The following is a 21,367-nucleotide window of genomic DNA, read 5'->3' as shown; positions in this document are numbered from 1 at the left end:
CAGAGCAGGGATTAAAAATGTGACCTCGGGAGTTAGGCTGCTGGGTTCCAGTCCCAGCTTCATCACTTAATCAGTTGACTCGACCTCTCAAAGCTTCAGCATCCTTAGATGTTGACTGGGACTGAATAGCATGGTCGTGGGTATTCACTGAAAGGATGACTATATTCACTGCCAGTTATTTTGAACACCTACTGTGTGTCAGGAACTGCGTGGGGGCTACAGTCATAAACTGTAGGTGTCATCCTCCTGGGCTTTTAGCCTGGGGTGAGAGAAACGGTCATCAAAGAGACAGTTGCACAAATAACCATGTAGGTGTAATTGTGATAATGACTCTGAAGAAAAAATAATGGTGACGATGATGACAACGATGATGATGCTGTACAAAGCCTATAACGTTCTATGTAAAGGCATGGTTGATTTAACTCTGGAAATTATGGGAAGTTTTTTGGAAAGGGTGATCCAGAATCTCAGATTTGAAAGATGAGTGTTTCTCATGTGGATAACTTGGGGAGAAGCCTTTACAAAAAGAGGGAAGGATGCCTCCAGGTGGTGCTAGTGGTAAAGAACCCGCCTGCCAATGCAGGAGAGATAAGAGATGCAGGTTCGATCCCTGGGTTGGAAAGATCCCCTCGAGGAGGGCATGGCCACCCACTCCAGTATTTTTGCCTGGAGAATCCCATGGACAGAGGCGCCTGGAGGGCTTTGGTCTACAGAGTTGCAAAGAGTCGGACGTGACTGAGCAACTTAGCATGCATGGATGTGAAACTTGGATGATGAGGCAGGTGAAGCAGGTGGTGATCAGACCCGCAAGGCCCAGAGCTCTCTGGCTGGGAGTAAGGCCCCGTCCAGAGCGCCTAGGCAGCTCGTGTGGGCCAGGCTTATCATCTGAAAACTGTTTCTCCGGGATCCAGTGGAAAGCTAAGCACAAGTCTAGTCATTCACAAAGACAGCGGCCAATTATAAATGGATTTAAAGAGGGATTCTGCAGCCCTTGGGGCAAAATGATTCTCCTCCATGCCTGCCAGTGTGGTTGGGCAAGTCTGAAGCTTCTCATTCAGAATCAGAGTTTGGGCCACTCTGGTGTTTTAGCTCAACAGTGGTGTAGGGTTGTTGGGTTTTTTTTCCCCTCTCTCTTGTTTCTTCTTTCTTCAAGGTTCTGAGCAGGAAGTCAGGAGAACTGGGCCTGCCTTTGCTACCACCTTTCACTTGATGCCACCCCTCAAGCAAAGGACTTTGCCTGGACTTTCCAATATTATTTCAAAAGGAAACTGAGATGAGAGGATCACCAGGGTCCCTTCTGTTCCTCAGTTTAACAGCTTTATGGGGGGAGCAGCGAACATTTCTGTGTTCGTGATTCGGTGACAATGGTCATTGAGAGCCAGGCTCTCAGATGAAGAGCCGTCGCCCAGGGAGGCCCGGGAAAATGAGACTCATTTATGTAGGAGGGATGTATCTAGGTTCAGACCAGAGGGCAGGGGCAGTTGGACCCCGGGCCACCTGCAGCGAGATCCCGCAGACGGCCTCTGGGCAGTCTGAGGACCACAAGGACAGGCCAGTGTCTAGTTACCTGGGTTGGGGGTGGGGCAGAATGTCCAAAAGTGGTTAAAGAAATGCTCTATCCCCCTGTATTCCTGGAGGTATGTGTGGACCTCTCCCACTGAGGCTGGGGACTCGACAGTGAGCCTCTCCAGATGATGACACATGGGAGATAAAGAGGCTGGTGATTATAATCAAAGTGGCATGCATCCATTTTCTCTATAATTACATTAGTCCTATAGGTTAGGTGGCTTCCCAGGTCGCGCTAGTGGTAAAAAACCCACCTGCCAATGCAGGAGGCATAAGAGTCGAGGGTTTGATCCCTGGGTTGGGAAGATTCCCCTGGAGGAGGAAATGGCAACCCACTCCAGTATTCTTGCCTGGAGAATCCCATGGACAGAGGAGCCTGGCGGGCTCTAGTCTTTGGGGTCACAAAGAGTCTGACACAACCTAAGCGACTTAGCATGCACACATAAGTTAGGTGCCACTTTTAGGTACCATTATTTTTCCCATTTTATATAAGAGGATACTGAAGCTTTGTGATTATATGACTTGCCTAAAATGACAGAATTGGGATTCCAATGGTGCCTCGTACTATCCCCAGAGCCCACGCCCCGATTCCCCAGACCTGTGCCCATGGGGCAGAGCTGCCTGGCAACATCTCCCCCTCTCCTTGGCCTGAGTGACCGTGCATTTCACTGACTCTCACTGCCCATGCCCAAGACAAAGAAAGCCAGAGGGACCAGGGCAAAGACTCCTGCTCTGTGCAGAGGGGCAGAGCAGAGAGAGCCCTGTTGGAAAAGAATCAGATTGGGGGTGGGGGTGGTCCCTGTAAAATGAGCAGTCAATTCCTCTATCTGGAAAATGAGGGGGCTGGGCCTGGTGACCCTAAAGGCACTTCCAGCTTGGAAATAGCCCAAGTTCTGAGTCCGTGGGAATTTGGGTATTAGACTGAGTCTACTTGTCTGTTCTTTTGTTAATTCATTGCCTGGCCCGGCAGGAGAATGCCCCTGCAGCACCCCAGCCTGGTGCCTCTGAGAATCCATCCCAAGCAGGGACGAGGACCTAGTCCGCTGCCGTTGCCACTGGGGGCCTCTGTTCATTCACCACACGACAAAACAGTGCATCAGTGACTTGTGTGGGCCTGTGACTGTAAAACAGGGGTTGATTTGTTGGACAGTCCAAACAGAACAGCCCCATTCTGATAAGACGCTGGCTGTCACATACACTGCGGTCAGTTACAAGCAGACAGACCCACCCACCTACCCACTCCACTGCAGCAGAATCATCTGGAGTTCTAATCATCTGTGTGTTTGATTCTAAAGAATGCAACAAGTTTGAACTAGGCTTAGACTAAGTGCCCCCGCCCCCGACCCAGTCACTCTCCCTCCTAAGTAAGTGACCTCCATCGAAAGGGAGGAGAAAATGAGATTTCATCACTGCACTGAGTTGTAACATGATGGAGTGGAAATGGCCTGGGCTTTGAACTCAAGCAGATCCTTATTCAAATATCACTCAGCCATTTAACAGCTGAGTGACCTTTGAAAAGTAGCCTAATCTCTCTGAAGCTCATTTCTGAACAGCAAAATGGAGCCACTTATTATTATACCTAATTCATAAGGATGATTGCCAGGGTCAAATGAGATGTTACAAATAATCCACCTGACTCTCAGGTACTCAGTGCCTGATAGCTCCCCGGGTGTGGAAGCAGCATAGCGCAGCAGTTAGAAACAAGGACATTGCCCCCTGCGTGCCTGGGTCTCTATCTGGGGTTTACAACATATTGGTTTCTCTCTTTGTGCTTTGGTTTCTGCATCTGTAAAATGGGAATAACAATACCTTCTGCATAGGATTTTATCAAGATTAAATGCTTTAGGATAGCAGTCCCTGGCACGTAACTGGTATCATCACCGTTGTGCTTTGTTGTTGATGTTACACTGTGATATGGAGAAAAGTGATCGGGGGGTCCAAAAGCGGCCAGGTGAGCTCTGAGGAACGCCGCATAAAGGGAAGCCAGTGGGCACAGACCCAGCGTGGATCTAGGTCTTACAGGGACTGGAACATCAGCCAGATCTCTCATTAAGTCCCTCTCCTCATCAGTCTGAAACACATGCCTCACCCATCTATCGCCTTCTCTTCAAATAGGATAGCATCACCATCAAGCAAATTGAGCCTCTGTGATGGAGGAGATTTATCAAATGACAGAGCCAGGCTACATGGTAGTTATGTTTATTTTTAGTAACTTCAGCCTCCAACTCTTTAAATTAGCTGCCGGGCTAATTTAAGGGATTTCTCTGATGCATGGTTGGCAGTTTCTCCCGGAATGTCAATGTGCGTTTGAAACCCCCCAAGGGGCTGAGGGGACACGACTTGGCCAAGCGGTGGGGAAAGGAACCTGCCTACCTCCTTTTGCCAGTTCAGCCTCTCTGCCCACCAGGTTCTCCTGCCAAGCCACAGGATTGCCCGGGAACATGATCCAGGGCCTTCCCTCCCTTTCTGTCCCCTGTGATCAAACGCCAAATCCATCTTCTTTCACCTAGACCAGTGATTCTTAGACTTCACTCCTCATCACACTCACCCACAGGGTTTGCTGAGACAGTTTCTGAGACCATAGGTCTGGGGCGGGGGCAAGCACGTGCATTTCTAACAAGGTCTCAGGTGATGCCGTTGCTGCTGGTCCGGGGACCATGCTTTCAGAATCACTGACCTTGAATGTTCCAATGGCTTCCTTACATCGTCAACCCCCTGCCACCTTGATTCAGCATGCATACCTCTGGCAGGCTCGTTCTTCTTCTCTGAACTTCTGATTTGCCACTCTTCTCCCCCAAATCCACCACAACCTGTCATCTCCTACACTGCCAAGTCCAAGCTTGCTAGTCTTAAAATGCAAGATCCTATAAAGACCCAGACCCATGCTGGCTTTCTGATCATATTCCCACCTGCTCCCTTTCATGTGTATGACTAAGACCCCCTAAACTGACCTCCTTCCATATGCTCCGGGTCCCATCTCTGGATGATCACCTAGCCACTCTCACCTGGCTCAGACATTGTTTGTGGATGGGTCTAGTCTTCCCTCTCTGGGCTACACGCTTCTGGGTAGCAAGGTGGACTGTGTCAACCTTACCTGTGTAACCCAGGCCCGTGCGACAGGTAAGAACTGGGGAAGTGGTTCATAAATGAATAAATGATTGAAGAGATGCTTCACTAAAAAAAGAAAAGGGAATTATTTCTATGAGAGCACTCAAGCATCTTCTCTGAAACTAGCCCTTTCATTATTTACCTTCCTATTTTGTTAATTTACAAGAATATATATATATACATATATATATGTATATATATATAGTTTAAACATCAAAAACATTGGTTTTATTTAAATCAAATTAGCACTAGAGTTATATAGTGAGCTTCCCTGGTGCTTAGAGGTTAAAGTGCCTGCCTGCAATACGGGAGACCTGGGTTCAATCCCTGGGTCAGGAAGATCCCCTGGAGAAGGAAATGGCAACCCACTCCAGTAATCTTGCCTGGAGAATCCCATAGACAGAGGAGCCTGGCGGGCTACAGTCCATGGGGTCGCAAAGAGTCAGACATAACTGAGCAACTTCAGTTTCAGTTTATATAGTGAGCAAAGCCTCAGGTGTGTACTGAGACAATCCTGAGTACAAATTCCTTTTTTTGGAAGTAATCTTTTTTTTTTTTTCCAAAGAGTTCTGTTTATTTATTTGGCCACACCACACGGCCTGTGAGATCTTAACTCCCCAACCAGGGATTGAACCAACACACCCTGCATTGGAAGGCAGAGTCTTATCCACTGGATTTCGGGGCAAGTCCTTGAGGACAAATTCTGATTCCCCTATTGATTTATGGAATTGGGCAAGACTGGGCAGTATCGAGGTTCTTGGGGCCTCAGGTTCCTAATCTGTAAAATGGGACTAATTTCTAGCTACCTTGTAGAATTCAATATATCAAGTAAGCTGCCTGACACCGAGTGTGTGTAGTGTGTTCAGTTGCTCAATCATGTCCGACTTTGAGATCCTGTGGACTGCAGCCTGCTAGGCTCCTCTGTCCACGGAATTTCCTAGGGAAGAATACTGGAACAGGTTGCCATTTCCTCCTCCAGGTGATCTTCCCAACCCCTCTTGCATTGGCAGGCAGATTCTTTACCACTAGCGCCACCTGGGAAGCCCCAGGAGTGGGTCTCCGATAAATACTAGTGATTTTCTTTTCAGACAGAATGGTGGTAGGGGGTTTTTCACAGGAGTTTTATTAAAGCAAAACTCCATTTTATTTGAAAAACCATAACCGATGAAACATTCCAGGATTCTTTCCCCTATTTTAATGAATCAAAGATACACCAAATTCAATTGTTTTTAAATGCCCCAAAGGACTAGTAAGCTTGATTTATATTTTCTTTACCAGTCATTTCTATTTTATAAGTCTGACTTTTCCATTAAAATGCTATTAACTAAAATCAGGATTTTACAGTATTTGTGATACCTTGGATCTCCACATGATAATTGGAATTATCTGGAGCAAAATACCATTTCTCCATGTTTTATTTCTTCTTCTGTATCAGTTGTATCTTTACTGCCTTCTTCCAGTTGAGTAAAACCCCTTCCGCCTGAATTTGTGGTTTCAAGTTCATGAAAATATCTGTGGCTTTGAGGGCCCTTTTCATCTTGAGGTTATTAATTGCAATTCAGGAAGGAAGGGCAATGGTAATCACCCAGTAAGTGCAGCAACCCTTGAAGGAAATGTGAGAAGCTGTCACGGAGAGTGCAGACTCCTTCTGGGCAGCTCTAGAGGTGGAATGGGAGGCAGGCTGCAGACACTGGAGGGAGACAGCCCCTGACATGCAGTCCAGGAAATCATCCCAGCCTGAGCCGTGCCCTGGAGGTGGTGGGGTCCCCCTCAGCAGGCAACCCAAGGTCCGGCCACCACCCTGGATGAATGATCTGCCAGTCAGATGACCTACCAGTGCTAATGTCCTGTCTACCTGGGACTCATTTTTTTCCTCTAAAATGACGCCGTTGTGAAAATGCTCTGGAACTAGATAGAGGTGGTGGTTTGCATAACATTGTGCCTTGTATGCTTTAAAATGGTGAATCTGGGGACTTCCCTGGTGGTCCAGTGGTTAAGACTCCATGCTTTCAAGGCATGGGGGCGAAGTTTTGATTCCTGGTTGGGAAATAAGAGCCAGCATGTCTTGAAATAGAGCAAGAAAAATTTAAAAATAAAATGGTGAATTTTATGTTATGTGCATTAGACCACAATAAAAGAAAATAGATGACATCATTGGACAGAATGATCTCAAAGCTGTCTTTAGCTGTAATGTATAATGTTTCTGGGAGGGAGCACATGGCTTGGGGGACATATGTCACCAGACTCTTATTTAACAAAGACAAGTCATGTAGATAATATCTGACTGAGGGGGGAATGGCCAATTAAATTCTGGTTCAGATGTAATATGGAATATTACATGGGCTTCCCAGGTGGCGCTAGTGGTAAAAAACCTGCCTGCTGATGCAAGAGACAGAAGAGACGGGGTGTTCGATCTCTGGGTTGGGAAGATCCCCTGGTGGAGGGCTTGGCAACCCACTCCAGTATTCTTGCCTGGAGAATCCCATGGACAGAGGAGCCTCGTGGGCTACAATCCATGGGATCTCACAGAGTCGGACATGACTGAAGCGACTTAGCACATGCCTATGTCCATGAGAGGTTACGCTCATGAAAACACACTTAAGGCCACAGGAAAACATGATATAATGGTAAAGTGTAAGAAAAAGGATTTAAACTACCCATAATGTGATCCTAACTTATAAATACAGATTAAAAAATTAAAACATTAGTGTTTATCCCTGAATTGTGGGATTGCAAATGATTCTGATTCCTTTTATCCTTTTATACAGTTTTCAACATGCCTATAAAGAGCATAATGATTATTATAATTTAAAAAAACGACTTAAAAACAAAAAGTAAATAAATAACAGTCCTCTGGGTTTTGTAACCCTCAGTGTGAACCAGGATGTGCTTTGGAAAAACAGGGCAGCAAAATGGGAAGTGCCCTGGTCAGGAGAACTTAAGTGTAACTCCAGTTCAGCCAGGGCAAAGAGCCCCTGCACCCTACTGGGTCTCAGTTTCTCAATCTAGAACAGGGGTATAGAAACCACTGCGGACCGCACATGTTTCCTGAAGAGCAAATGAGATCGCCAAAGTGGGACGGTTCTGTTGATTGAAGAGTCCTCAGCCCGTTTTCTTTGTCACGGAGTGCATTCAAACCGTACATTTCCTTCAACAAAATCTCCTTTAACAAAAACTTAATGAGTTCTTATAAAGTCAGTGATTGCCACTTATCCAGGAATTTAAGAGCTCATTTCCGGTAACGCGGCTGCTTTTTGTTCTCATCTTTCTTCTTATAATCTTAATGTGAAAACATTTTATTTCACCTGAAGAGTAACCACCTGACTTTTATTTACAGTCTTAAATTCAAGGAGGTGATGATAAAAACCAGTTTAGCTGAAGGGAAATTGCACCCACCCCACCCCCATCCCATCCCACTCCCCGCCCCCCACCCCACCCCCCGGGAGCGAGTGCGTCTCTGGAGGAATCAGGTCCCTCCCCTTTGTAGGAGGGGGCATTTGTTTCCTTGAACCATCCACACCTTTGAACTTTAGAAGGGGTTTTGAGCTGCTCTGGTTCTTGAACTTTAGAAGGGGTTTTGAGCTGCTCTGGTTCTGCCTGTCCTGGCTTTGAGACCCACTTTGAAGGAACCATAACTTACAGGACCTTTTATTCACACCTGGGGGTTCTCTTTCAGACTTGGGCTCCTTGAACCAGCATGAACAAAAGTCCATTTTGGCAGAGTCGTCAAGTACAATGTTTCTCTATCGGACTGCTTTCCTATTTAAACGAGCCTGTGGGGTAGATACAGAGCATCATAAGCTTGATATTTTATTTGACGCTTACCTTGCTTTTAAAGGTGGCTCAGATGGTAAACAATCTGCCTGCAATGCGGGAGACCTGGGTTTGATCCCTGGGTCAGGAAGATCCCCTGGAGAAGGCAATGGCAACCCACTCCAGTATTCTTGCCTGGAGAATTCCATGGACAGAAGAGCCTGGCAGGCTAGAGTCCGTGGAATCGCAGAGTCGGACACGACTTGAGTGACTGATAGTTTCACTTGCTATTAAAAGCACACTTTCCCAATGCAATGAATTCAATGAAACATTTCCCAAGCACCTAATATGTATCAAGTCCTAAAGAAATAGAGTTGAATAAGATGTGTGGTCCTTGCCTTCAGTGAGCTCACAGAATAGTGAGAGGGTTTGGCACATAAGCAAATACAGTGCAGTTGACTAGAGAAATGCAGACGTCCAAGGGACCTGAAAGACGATCTTCAATGTGGTCACGGGAACAGATGAGCTGGTTCCGAAAGTGGAGCAGAAATGTGCCAGGCAGCCAGGGCCAAGGAAGACTTCAAAGGCTGAGTCAGAAAGCAGGTACAAAGATACCAAGATAGCCTGACTTGGTGACTGATGGCATGCTTGGAAGTGGGAGCTCTGAGAATGAGGCCATTTAATAAAGAAGAGTAGAAAATGGCCTTGGTATTGATCTCAGTGCTGTGGGATGCGGCTCTTCTTTTCCTGGATCTCTTAGCCAGTTGGGCAGTATTTATTGGCTGTGTACACTGTGCTCAGGGTGTTACTGAGTCCAAGCTCATACTGCTCACCACACGACAGGCCAATAAATAGAGAGACAAGTTGTTGGGGCAAGGAATAGCGACTTTATTCAAGAAATCAGCAGACCGAGAAGATGGTAGACCGGCATCACAAAGAGCCATCTTCCCTGAGTTAGAATTCGGGCTCCATTTATACTGAAAGGGGAGTGGCTAAAGTCCTGGTTCCGGTCAGACTCCAGAGGGGATGTGTTAATTTCTTCCTTCCTGCAGTCATTCAGAGGTGGGCCTAGTCAGGAGGTTTCCTGTGAACTAAACAAAGGTATTTTAGCTTGACGCTCATTCCATGGGAGACAGCCTTCCCAGAGACGGACCGTTATGTGTCATTTAAGCTTATCGGCAACATCCCTTTAGTGATGGACTTGCAGCAAAAACAATAGAACACAAAGGCTAAAGTAGAAGTAACAGATTCGATATGGAGTCAGATTTGTTCTTCCCCACTACAAGGGTTCTGTCTCTGGAATGGACACACAGGTGGAAAGGGTAATGCCTCCCCCACCCTCACCCCATCAGCTATGGGCAGGACAGGAGACAGGGAAGGAAGAGGAGCTGCAGGTGCAGAGATGGGCACTGTCTGTGGAAGGGAGCCGGGTGTCCAGCAAGCACGAGTCTCTGCCTCCAGGCCAGGCCAGAGGGCAGTGGGCTGGGGCGGTGGCAGCGGTCAAGGCCTTGAAAGGTACAACTGTCACAGTGTCCAGGGCAGTGACAAGAAATGAGGAGGGCAGAGAGGAAAGCGGGAAGGGGCTTGCGTGCCAGAGGGAGGCTATGGACTTGATCACACAGGCGCTCAGGAACCTCAAAGATGACCAGTGTCGGAAGTGGGCATCTCTGCCAGGTCTGTTTTAGAAGGCGGCCTCGGATACCTTGTGGAGGATGAATTTGTGGAGGATGGGAAAGGCCAGAGGCTGGAGGCCCTGTTGCCAGAGTCCAGGAGAGGACAGACAAGGCTAGGGCAGTGGGGACAGTGGACTGGGTTCCAGGAAACACTAAGGAGGCCGCGAAGGCAGAGGGAGAAGGAAGGGCTGGTGTTTGTTCTGATATTCTTTCTGCTTGGGTCACTGGCAGATGGTGGTGACCTTGGAGGAGACGGGGAATGTGGATTTCAGGGGAGGGGAAATAGCCATGTCAGTGGGAGGTAACTGGGGGCCATCCTGAAGGGTAAACAGGTGATCATTGGGTCTACAGGTGAGAACATTCCAGCTGGAGGAGCATATCTGAGTGTGAGTGGCTGTGAACTTTCTTGACTCTCAGGAAAATTTCAGGATGAAATATCCAGGCAGGAATCACAAAATTACAACACTCTAATAATTCCTTTTTTTTTTTGTACAAGTTCCAAATAAGAAAATAGTTAAGCCAGAAAATGTAACTGTGCCTATTCCTAGAATTGGGTAACTGATGTACCTTTGCAAATTGTTCATTGAACTGTGCCTATGGCTTCCTGCCAGCCCTCAATGAGATTTTTATATTTCCTAATTATTCAATTACTACCCATAAGTAGGAATTCGAAACCAAACCCAGACTCCTTCATAATTGAGTAGTCTCTTGAATCATGAGTACAGAAAAGGAAGTTGTCCATATTGGGAAACTAAGATGGTAGAACAGAGGAAATGTACGTCTCTTGCCCTGTGGCTCTGTCCTGGGCTCAATTTTTCAGTCATGTGAGCTTGGGCAGGTCACTTTTATTTTTTAACTTTTAAAAAAATGTATTTACTTTTAATTGAGGGATAATTACAGTATTGGGTTGGTTTCTGCCATGTGGCAACATGAATTAGGTATCAGGTAAATACCATAGATATATACAGGTATGACTCTTTGGGCAGGTCGCTTCTTTGAGGTCAATTTCTGGTTCATACATATAAGAATAGTAATAATAGGGACTTCCCTGGTGGTCCACTGGCTGAGACTCTGGGCTCCCAGTGCAGGGGGCCCAGGTTCCATCTCTGGTCAGGGAACTAGATCCCACATGATACAACTAAGACTCAGCACAGCCTAATTAATTAAAGAAAAGAATAGTAATAAAACACTCCCCCCTCCTCCCACCGCCATTGCTGTAAATCTAAAGGAAAGGAGAATTTACAAGAGAAAGTGTTCTGTGTGCAAACCCACTCTAAATGTTGGTTCTATCATTAACTCCTTGTTTGTTACAGGTCTCAGCTGCTGGGGAAGCCGTTAGCCTCAAAAGAAAATCCTCCACACAGCGATCTGGCCAGCGCCTCACGGGGCAACGCCAACCCCGACGCCCACCTGCCCTCCATCTGCCTCAAGCAGGTGTTCCCCAAGTACGCAAAGCAGTTCAACTACCTGCGCCTGGTGGACAGGATGGCAAACCTGTTTATCCGCTTCCTGGGGATCAAGGGGACGATGAAGTTGGGACCAACAGGCTTCCGTACCTTCATCAGGTCAGTGAGACCAGCCCCCTCTGGCTGGGGTTCAGGCAGCCTGGAGACCAGCCCGACATCTGGCTGGCCCCTTCTCCCTGACTGCCCCTGGGAGAATCTGTGATGCCAGATTGGGCCCCGCTGGGCTGGGATTGGCCCAGCAGCTGGCACTGGGCCTGGCATATAGTACACTCTTGTTCACTGAACGAATTAACGAATGCTACAGATGTGACAGCATTCACAACCTTGTGCTTGTGGTTAAAAGACAATTCTGTGCTACCTTGAGCAGGATCCTGAGACCGGAGATGAATAATTGCCCCTTGGACTCAGACAGACCTCATGCTTCCTAAACTGGGTGAAGTCCTCCCAGGAGTGCATGGCTGAGTGCTGAGTGTTTATGAAGCTACAGCAGAGAAGCAGGGCCTATCTTTCCAAAGTGTCATTTTCAGGAGAGAAAAGTTAAATAATTCAGTTGATAAATAATTTAATACATTTATTCTAGCATAAAAATAATGTGGTTATATTATGAAGTATAATACAAAATTTGCATGAAGCACAAGACAAAGAAACTGTTTTTGCTACATCCTACAAAATAGGCCATTGCCCCCTAACCTCCTAAGATTATTCATTAACTTGCCTCTACCCTCTAGGGCACTTTGAGGGCAGTACAGTAGCACTTATTAGCTGTGTGACTTTGGGTAAGTTGATGATGGTCTCTGAACTTCGATGGTCCTAGAAAATGGGGATGAAGCTACCAGGCCCTAGGATTGTATGTTATACATCTAGAGAAACTATCTGCTAGTGTCCAATGCTGCTGCTGTTTCTCTCATCATTGGTTTTAATATTTCTATCTAGTAACTCAAAGTCACCCTCTTCATAGTTTTATTCATGAAGGCAAATAATTAGAAGTCTGGAGTTGGAAACCACTTTGTCATGTGCTTTTCTGTAAGTAAATTTTATAAATTCTAACTCTAGCCCTCTGATACTCCTGATAGGATAGCATGTGGAAGTATCAGCAGGAATTTTTGCCATCTCAATAAACCTGAAGTCATATTCGCACAGTGATTCTGAAAAGGACTTTGTGTTAGTTTCAGGTGGAAAGAAAGCCCAGTGGAAAGGACACAGGCTTTGGGGTTTGGCTTCAGAGCCAAGCACATTACTTAATAGCTATGTGGCTTTGAGCAAATCCCTTGTCTTCTCTGAGTCTCAGTTCCCTCATCTGTAAAATGGTAATCATCTCTCCCGCCTCACAGGGTTGTTATGAGGTTGGGATGTATTATATCATAAAGGATCTGGCCCACTGCCTGGTTTACAGGAGCTGTTTGTGAAATGGGAGGCTTGTGATTATTATTTCCATGAGGCAGAGGGAATTTTCAAGAAAGTCAACAGGCATGTACTGTTACTTCCCTGAGAAAAGCTACCTAACATGATACTCTCTGACTCAGTTAGGAACTACATTTGACTTGTAGGAATAGATACCCATCTACAGGTGGTTTAATAGTGAGACTAATTTTCTCTCATTTAACAGGAAGCTTGGCAGTGGGGCTTCTAGGGCTGGATAATGACTCTGAAATATGATCAACTCCCCAATTTCTGTCTTTCTGCCTACCCATCCTGAGCGTATGCTTCAAGCTTCAGAGTTGCCTTGCGGTTACAAGATGGCTGCTCAAAATCCAGCCACTATGGTCGAATACCAGGCAGGAAAAAGGAGGAAGGACGGAAGAGCAAAAGACATCAGTCAGATGCTTCCTTTTATTTCCTAGTGTCAATATAATTCTATTAAGCTGTGAGAGAGCAGGGGAGATTTGAAAAGATTACATACTACAAGAATCACATCTCGGTTGCCTGGCGGATGGGGTTGGGGGAGGGTGCAGGCAGGAAGGATAAACAAGCCAGTGGGTGGGATCTACAAGGATGAGGAGGGCAGAACTGTGGCAAAAAGAAAGGTTGTTGGGGAACAGTACCACTGGAGCTTTTGGTTTTTCTAGAGAAGCTAGAAATACCAATTTTTATGTAAAATCTCAATGCATGTATATACAGAATGTCGGTGATTCAGAAAATTATTTGGGGTTCAGTCAAAGCATGACTGCCCATCGAGTCCTCCAGTGTGTGACCTGTGAGAGGCTGAGGCATATATTAAGAGCACTGCTATTCTTATATACAATCTGGAAAAGGAAATTCTTGAAAAGATTTGAGAACCATTCTAGCAAAGAAGGTTCTTAAAAGGCAGTCAGACGGGAACTGGATGATATCAGGGATATTGCTAGAACTCTGTCTCTGTGTGAGAGGCTTTATGATTCTTCCATCCCTTTGTTCTCTCTAATTAAGAGTGTTTGCATGAAAAACTTGAATACATGATGTTAGCGACTAGTGGGTCCTGCAGCCATCGTTCCCAATCTGTGGCCGAGTACCGTTAGTGGGAGCCGTGGTGACCGTGACAAGTGCGATGTTTCCAGGGGCAGAAGAGGCGGCTGAAGCAGAAGGACCCAGACAGCGAGCCCCTCTCCCCGCCCTTGGCACCTCGCCCGGCAAGTGTCCTGGGTAATCAGGGATGAAGGAAGACACTCAGAACGCATTGCACAACGGTTAATACATTTCTCCTTTAAAAACGTACTAAGACATCCCAACAGCAACTTTGTCGTAAAAGGTGATCTTCTCGGCTTTCAGATTTGTATCTGAATATATTCCGTCTTGCCAGCCAAATTTGACAGTGAGCGTTTTCTCTTGCTAACAACTATTCTCTCTCTCTTTTCCACTTGGGTTTAAATTTCGCTTCATTATGAATTGATAATATTTGTGCCATATATTAAATCAAACCAAGTGCCCTTCTCCGGAGCACCATGCTAGAGACATATTTGCTGGCTAGAGAACCTCCTCTCTGAGCTCCCACACAAACGGCAGAAGTTGAACTTGGGTTTCATGGGTCCTACCCACTCTTCCTCTCCAAGTTCCTGGAAGAGAACTGGAGGGAACAAAATAATAAACATTGCGATTGAATTTATTTCCAGTGACCATCTCTCATAATGTGTTGCATAGATCAGCAGTTTTAGGAGTGAATTATGCTAATGCAAGTCTGGCCATATTCTATTTTTCTTTTCCACCAAGAAATGAGAAATAATGAACTGTCGTCCTCTTGTCTAGAGTTAACTCTATCTAACCAGCTTGTCATGTCATTTCCTCAGGAGGCACATAACAGTAGCAAGTATCACCATGAATTAAGCATCTTTTTGTTTTTTTAATTTCATGATAATTGCTGAGGTGTGGAGACATCTCTTTTTCTGAGAAATGGAAATGATCTGCTCCTTCAGTTTGACAGCTTTCTCTGAGGGAAACGCATTTTTGTTATTTTCCTCCCATTGCGTTCCTCATTTGGGGAGCTTTCTGTGTAATTCGCTAAGAACACGTTTCCCAGACGTATCCTCCATCGGAATCTGACATCAGTTGGCACAGGCTGCAGTTTCCATTTCCGCAGCCCAAAGATGAAGCGGTTTGCCAAAACCGGAGTTTATTTCTAGAAAATGGAGGCAGCTTCTCCACACCTCGAGTGTTCGCTTCACGCCCGGCCATTCTGCCTGGAGACCCCCCACTCCGCTCCTCTGTGGTTTCTAATCCCAGGCACCTTCTAAATTAGAAAACGGCTTTCTCTTTTGCCTTTTTTTTCCTCCTTCCGCTGCCTTTTCTCGTAAGGAGATATTAATATGCTTCCTAATGTGTAGCTGTTGGGGGGGGGGGGGTGGTTTCTTCTCTGAGAGGCAGCAGGCTGTGTGGGAATGTTCTGGAACAGAAGTGTCAAGGGGCCCTGCCTCCCCCTCTGTCATTAACTCCTCAGTGACTTTGAAAATTTCCTCTGTTCCTGTGATGATTTCTTTCCAGTAATATCACGAGATGTTATGCCTGGGATATCAATAGCCTTTAAAAATAGATAAGTTATAAACCAAAGTTGTCTTTTCCAATCCCCACCAGCCAAGATGTTTAGGTAGTGTTAATTTTTTTCTTATTTAAACAACTACTGATTATTTGTTAACTTTCACCTTACAGAAAGCTCTCCAGGAAAAAATAAGCGTCTTTTCTTTCACAGAGAAGGATGAACACAAAAGAAATTCTATAAATAGGGTTTTATGGAGTGGAAAAAGTTGGTTTCTAAATTTCCCATGAGATGTCAGTAGTTGTTGAGAGGAAATGGGGATGATAATTTCAAATCTTTCTAATCTTAGACTCCTAATGAACTTGAACGATTTGTGATTCTCATTCTGTGCACCCATGTTCTGATTCTGGAAAGAAATGAAGAAACAAAAAAACCCCAAAATCCTTTCTGGAAACTAGCTGTACATCATGGAGGAAGGCTGAAAGCTGTCATATGTGCCAGGCACTGAGCTAGTCCTTAAAATAACTTTGTATGGTGAGTCACTATATCGTCATACAAATAAGGAAATTTAGATGCAGAGAGTATCAATGACCTGCTCAATGTCACATAGCAAAGTCAAGATTCAAACTCATGTGCACTTGACTCCAAAGCTCATTTTTCGCATGTACATTTCTAGCCCATCCTTTCTTAGGAATCTTTCTGGCTTCTCATGTAACCGTATTTCTTGGACTCCTCTTCCACTGAAGAATTCATCCCACCTCTCATTAGTAATTTGAGGGTCTGCCTCCCACGGCATAAGGGGAAATGGTTCAAATGATCAAGAGCTAACAAGGCCTCAGGTTTTTATCCCAGACTGTGAGATGACGTCTACCATCCAAGAGCATATCCAAGACTCATCTGGATACAAGCTTTGTGTCACTCACTGGACCCAGAATACCACTTACACATAGTAGACACAAAATAAATTCTGTATTGAGTGGATGGATGGATGAAAAGTTCACTCCAAAGTCTTAACCCTTAGAGACCTTCCCTGCTTGAGTCCATTGGTGACCGCGGGGACAAACCTGGGAAAACTTAGTGACCCTGATTGTCTTACCCCACCCCCAGCCTTATATCCCAAAGCGTCCCAACAGGGCCTCTCTAGAGGCTCCATCCTTTCTGGGCTACTTGAGAATCTGTCTCTGGAATCTTGGGTTCTTCCTGCAGCCCTGGGCTGGGGCACTTCCCCACTTCTTCCCAAAGTTCCCAAGTTCACAGCCCTATCCTCCAGGGGAGCCCGGATGTGAATCCCAGCTATGTGGTCTTGGGCAAGTCATGTCCCTTCTCTTGAGTCTCAGCTTACCCAGCATTGAAATGGGTCTAAGAACACCTCCCTCATAAAAACGTTAGAAAGCTCCAGAGAACTAATGAGCAGGAAAGAGCCTGGCACACAGACGGTGCCCAAGAAAGTGCCTACAGAATCAGAATTCTCTCAAGCATTTCATGTCAACTGCAGCCAGCGTGGCTACCTCCCTTTCCTGCTCCAGTCTAGATGTTATCATCAACTGTATTTGCAGGTATCACTAGGGAGAACAAGTTACCTTGGAAAGGGGATAGATGGAGAATCATCTTTGGTAAATTACAGCTCCTACTCGAGGTTTGACACTTCTATTTTCTGCCTGTCAGGAAAAAAATAACTGTATACCAGTGGTCAGTCTGGTTTCCCTTTTTATACTCCATTAACCCACAGGGTAAGGCAGGCAGAGCACCTGTCCTGTGGGGAACAGGTAGTCCAGAGGACATGGAGATGATAATTAGTGAAAACCCATAGCTGCTTCTAATGAAGCTTGGGAAATGAACAGCACGGGTTGTTAGAATACCTTGGGAGGGACTGGAGCAGGTCCCCTGCAGGACCCAATAGAGAGAGCCATCTCGGTGACAGGTGACGTGAAAAGCTCTGCGTCCACTGACATGTTGTTACTGGGGCTCAATAACTGCGCTGATGTGCTTTGAAGTCTGCCACGGTGACTTGTGATGGAGATACAGAGCAGAGCCCAGGAGGAAGGAAGCAGGCTGTGAATTGATGGCCTGAGGAATACAGGCGGGGAAGAAAGGGGAGAGGGGCCAGAGAGATGGAGGGAGGGAGGGAAGGCGGGAGGCCGGGAGGATGCTGGCATATAAGTAGCACCAGCCTCATCTGGGCACCGTGCTGGGCACCCACCCAGTCACGCCAGGGGTGTGCATGGGTTTGGAGAGGGGCCCCTGAAATGCCCAAGTCCTGCTTGCCAATCAACCCCCAGCCTCTCGGGTTCCTGAGGGAACTATTCACGCAAGAGACGATGACAAATGGGAAACCAAAGAACCACTTTATCATTAGCTGGGGTGATGGACGTGGACACGTTTGAAAGGTTAAAAGCAGCATGGAATATAGTTCAGCCCAACAGACAGCTGGCCCCAGGATGTAACTTTCAGGATTCCTAGGGCAAATCCAGCCTGGGTGGGGATTCCCCTCCCAGCACGACCCGCTTCAAAAGGTGTGCCTCTGGACCAGCTGAGTTCTGCCTCCATTCCAACAGACCCCTCATCCTCATACCCAGATGCTCTGACTGGCAAGCCCCGTTTCTCCAGAGTGGACAGGGCCCCTCACTGAAAGGTCAGCCTCAGGTAGCCTCTGACAGGGCTGAGAAGGTTCTGGCTTTGGCAGAGAAAGAGGGAAACTAGAGAGAGATAGATGAGGAAGGAAATCAGCAGTTGTCCTGGCCCCAGCCAGGTGCCAGGCCCCAGGATGCACAATCTCATGTCTTCTTCACACCAGCCGAGTGGGCAGGTGTTATCCTCTTCATTTAAGAGACCAGCCAATACAGGCACCAAAGTGAATGGTCCACAGTCACACAGCTAGAAGAAGCCGCAGGGCCAGGATTTTAACCCTGGTCTGTCTGATGCCCACATCACGCTCTTTGCAGCGTGCCTGCCCACAGTAACTCTAGTAAAGACTGCCTGGTTAACAGATCAGGAGGCTGAGGCTCAAGAAGGGGAACTAGTTTAATCAGGGCCATTTGCTCCTAAGTGGCAGAGCCAGATTCAACTCAAGACTTGTCATCCTGAAGTCCCTGCTCTTCCCAGCCCTTTAAAGCCCTTCTGAACCACATTACGGGACCCTGCAGAGGCAGTGAACGGTTTGCTGCCATTCACCCTTCGCTAGTTCCTGCTGTGGGGGTGGAGGTGGGGGTTGGGTGGCATCCAGGGGGGGAGCAGAGCCCAAACAAAGGCACGAAGCCCAGGCAGGACAGGCGGCTTGGGTCTGGCAGTGACGTGTCCTCTCCCATCTCGGGCAGGAACTGCAAGCTCAGCAGCAGCAGCTTGTCCATGGCCGCGGTGGACATCCTCTACATCGACATCACGAGGAGGTGGAACTCCATGACCATGGACCAGCGGGATTCAGGTACCTGATCACCAGCCTCCCTCCTGTCTTGCGGGAGGACAGACAGGGATGGGCAGTATCTTTTCTCTTCCTTCTTGTTAAGGGTCAGGGTGGGGGAGGAAGACGACTGTCTTATTGCCACCAAACCAAGCTTGGGTGTGTTTGCCCGTGCGCAGTGAAGCCAATCTGCTGACTCAGGTGGCGGCAAAGGAAAGTGCCATGTTTACCGCAGGCCAAGTGAGGGGTCCAGGCAGCTCAAAAGGCCTAAACTCCCCAGTGGTTTCCAGGGAAAGGCTTCTAAAGGTAGGGTGAGGGAGAGGGTGGCAGGGTCCATGATCAGCTCATGGACATTCTTCTGATTGGTTGGCTGTGAGGTAATCAGGAGTCCACATCATCAACCTTCTGGTTCCAACCTGTCTGGGGTCTCTGTGCTTGTGGGTGGCATGCAGTTAACTTTTTCCAGCTGGCGGGGGTTTCAGAATCTGCAAAACAGCTCAATGGATTTGGCTCAGGATATTATCTATATAGCCCTTCCTAGGAGGAACCAAAGGTCCTTGACTTTGTTTAATGGCTTCACTATTATTAGTTAGTCTTGCTTGATTATTTTCCTTTGTTTCTGCATTTTCTCACTTCTCTGATTAAATTTATTCTTTGGAACTTGGGGGAAGACCTAGGCAACTAAAGTTTTTCTACAAACAAAAAGCAGGCAGAGGATATAGGGTGGGGTGGGGGCCTGTCCTGGGAAGTCTTGGTTACGGCACCAGTTTTGGACGTGACTAAACAGATTGAACTGAGTCTGAATTCAGAAGCATGGTTCTGACTTCTGCTACCAAGGCCATTGTTGTTCAGTCGCTCAGTGGTGTCCAACTCTTTGTGACCCCATGGACTGCAGCACACCAGGCTTCCCTGCCCTTTACCATCTTCTGGAGTTTGCTCAAACCCATGTCCATTGAGTCAATGATGCCATCCAACCATCTCATCCTCAGTCAACCCCTTCTCCTCCTGACCTCAGTCTTTCCCAGCCTCAGGGTCTTTTCTAATGAGTTGGCTCTTCACATCAGGTGGTCAAAGTATTGTAACTTCAGCAAGGCCCTGCCCACCCAAATTCTTAATTCCACCACTGGAATCCTTTGACTGAAGCTTTGATTCCATTAATATTGGAAACAGCTAGTTATTCATTGGTTGATTCCTTGGTGTACAGTTCTCGGACATAAGCTGGGCCAGGCCCCTGATAGACTGGAGTGAACAGCACTTGGTTCTGACCCAGAAGGGAGGGGCTATAGAGTTGGGAGGCAGATGAGAACACAGCAGTAAGTAGGGTCTGCATGCTAGGATGGAGGAAGCACAGAGAAGCTATCTGGAAGCGCAGTAGAAGAGCTTCTTAGTAAGGGGGGCCCAAGGAAACTTCTTGCAGAAGACAGAGTGGGATCAGCTGAGGGACAGGGTGGGACAGTCCCCTCCTGCAGGGGTGTTGCCAGGCCTAGACAGAGACACAGATAAAAGGCTCAAGTCACCCCAAGTAGCCTGGAGGGTCTGCAGCAAGAAGGGAAGGGAGAAGGGGCGGAGATGGGGTTGCAGGCACTGTCGAGGCCTTGAAGCCCACACCAGTGAGCTTGGTCTTGATCCCCTAGAGCAGGGGTTCCCAACCTCCGGGATCTACTGCCTGGTGATCTGAGGTGGAGCTGATGTAATAATAACAGAAATGAAATTCACCATAAATATTATGCACGTGAGTCATCCTGAAACCACCCCCTACTTCATCCACGGAAAAACTGTCTTCCATGAAATCAGTACCAGGTGCCAAAAGCTCTGGGGACCATTGCCCTCGAGGATGTGGGGCCAATGAAGGATTCAGCAAGAAGAATCTGCCCTTTGGTGGGTGAATTTCTGATCTCTTTCCTCCCAGAGGGTTTTTTTCCTAAAAAGTCATAATAGCCATACCTGACATTTGTATAGCTCATCACAAAATTACAGTGGGCTCTCATGCATATTCCCTCATTAAACCTCCCTGTGAACCAGTGCAGTAGGTGTTACTGCTCACATTTCACGGCTTAGTGACCTACAGCTCAGGTGATGGCAAGCCCCCCAACCCCCCACGGCTGCCTCCTTGCAAAAGCGACAAATGGCAGGCCGGGGGGGGGGGGGTGGGGTGGGGGGGGCGCCGCCTCAGGGAGCAGTTTTCTCCTGCAATAGGGCAGCGAGGACATGAAATCAGAGGGGTTTGGGGGGTCAGGTTGGGAGACCCAGATTAGAACTGATGATGCCACTTCATATGATGTAAACTTGAGAAGTCGTTTCGCCTCATCCTGTCCATTTCCTCCTCCGTAAACAGTGCCCACATCACCTGTTCTCCGGGGTGCCCTGTGTCAGAGGGTCTCAAGGCCTGTGGGCTCCACTTGGGGGAGAACCCTGGGCGCTCCCTGCCAACTCCTGCCCCACACCCCACATCTGCCCTGGC

At 47.2% G+C, this 21,367-nt stretch overlaps 1 protein-coding gene across 4 annotated transcripts in view; it reads left to right on the top strand.

Moving 5' to 3' along the window:
• Positions 1 to 21,367, top strand: part of TTLL11 (tubulin tyrosine ligase like 11) — a 265,207-nt gene that overhangs the window by 200,717 nt on the left and 43,123 nt on the right. For 3 of the 4 annotated variants that reach the window (XM_070452224.1, XM_070452198.1, XM_070452209.1), the window contains 2 exons: positions 11,414 to 11,665; positions 18,824 to 18,930. In XM_070452224.1, the coding sequence (XP_070308325.1) occupies positions 11,414 to 11,665; positions 18,824 to 18,930 (359 nt within the window). The remainder of the gene's footprint in view (positions 1 to 11,413; positions 11,666 to 18,823; positions 18,931 to 21,367) is intronic. The other variant, XM_070452219.1, reaches the window with a different exon arrangement.

Source organism: Odocoileus virginianus, chromosome 2 (genome assembly GCF_023699985.2).
Source record: "Odocoileus virginianus isolate 20LAN1187 ecotype Illinois chromosome 2, Ovbor_1.2, whole genome shotgun sequence".
Taxonomy (NCBI): domain Eukaryota; kingdom Metazoa; phylum Chordata; class Mammalia; order Artiodactyla; family Cervidae; genus Odocoileus; species Odocoileus virginianus.
Note: the sequence above shows the minus strand (reverse complement) of the source record. Positions and strands in the feature narration are given on the sequence as shown.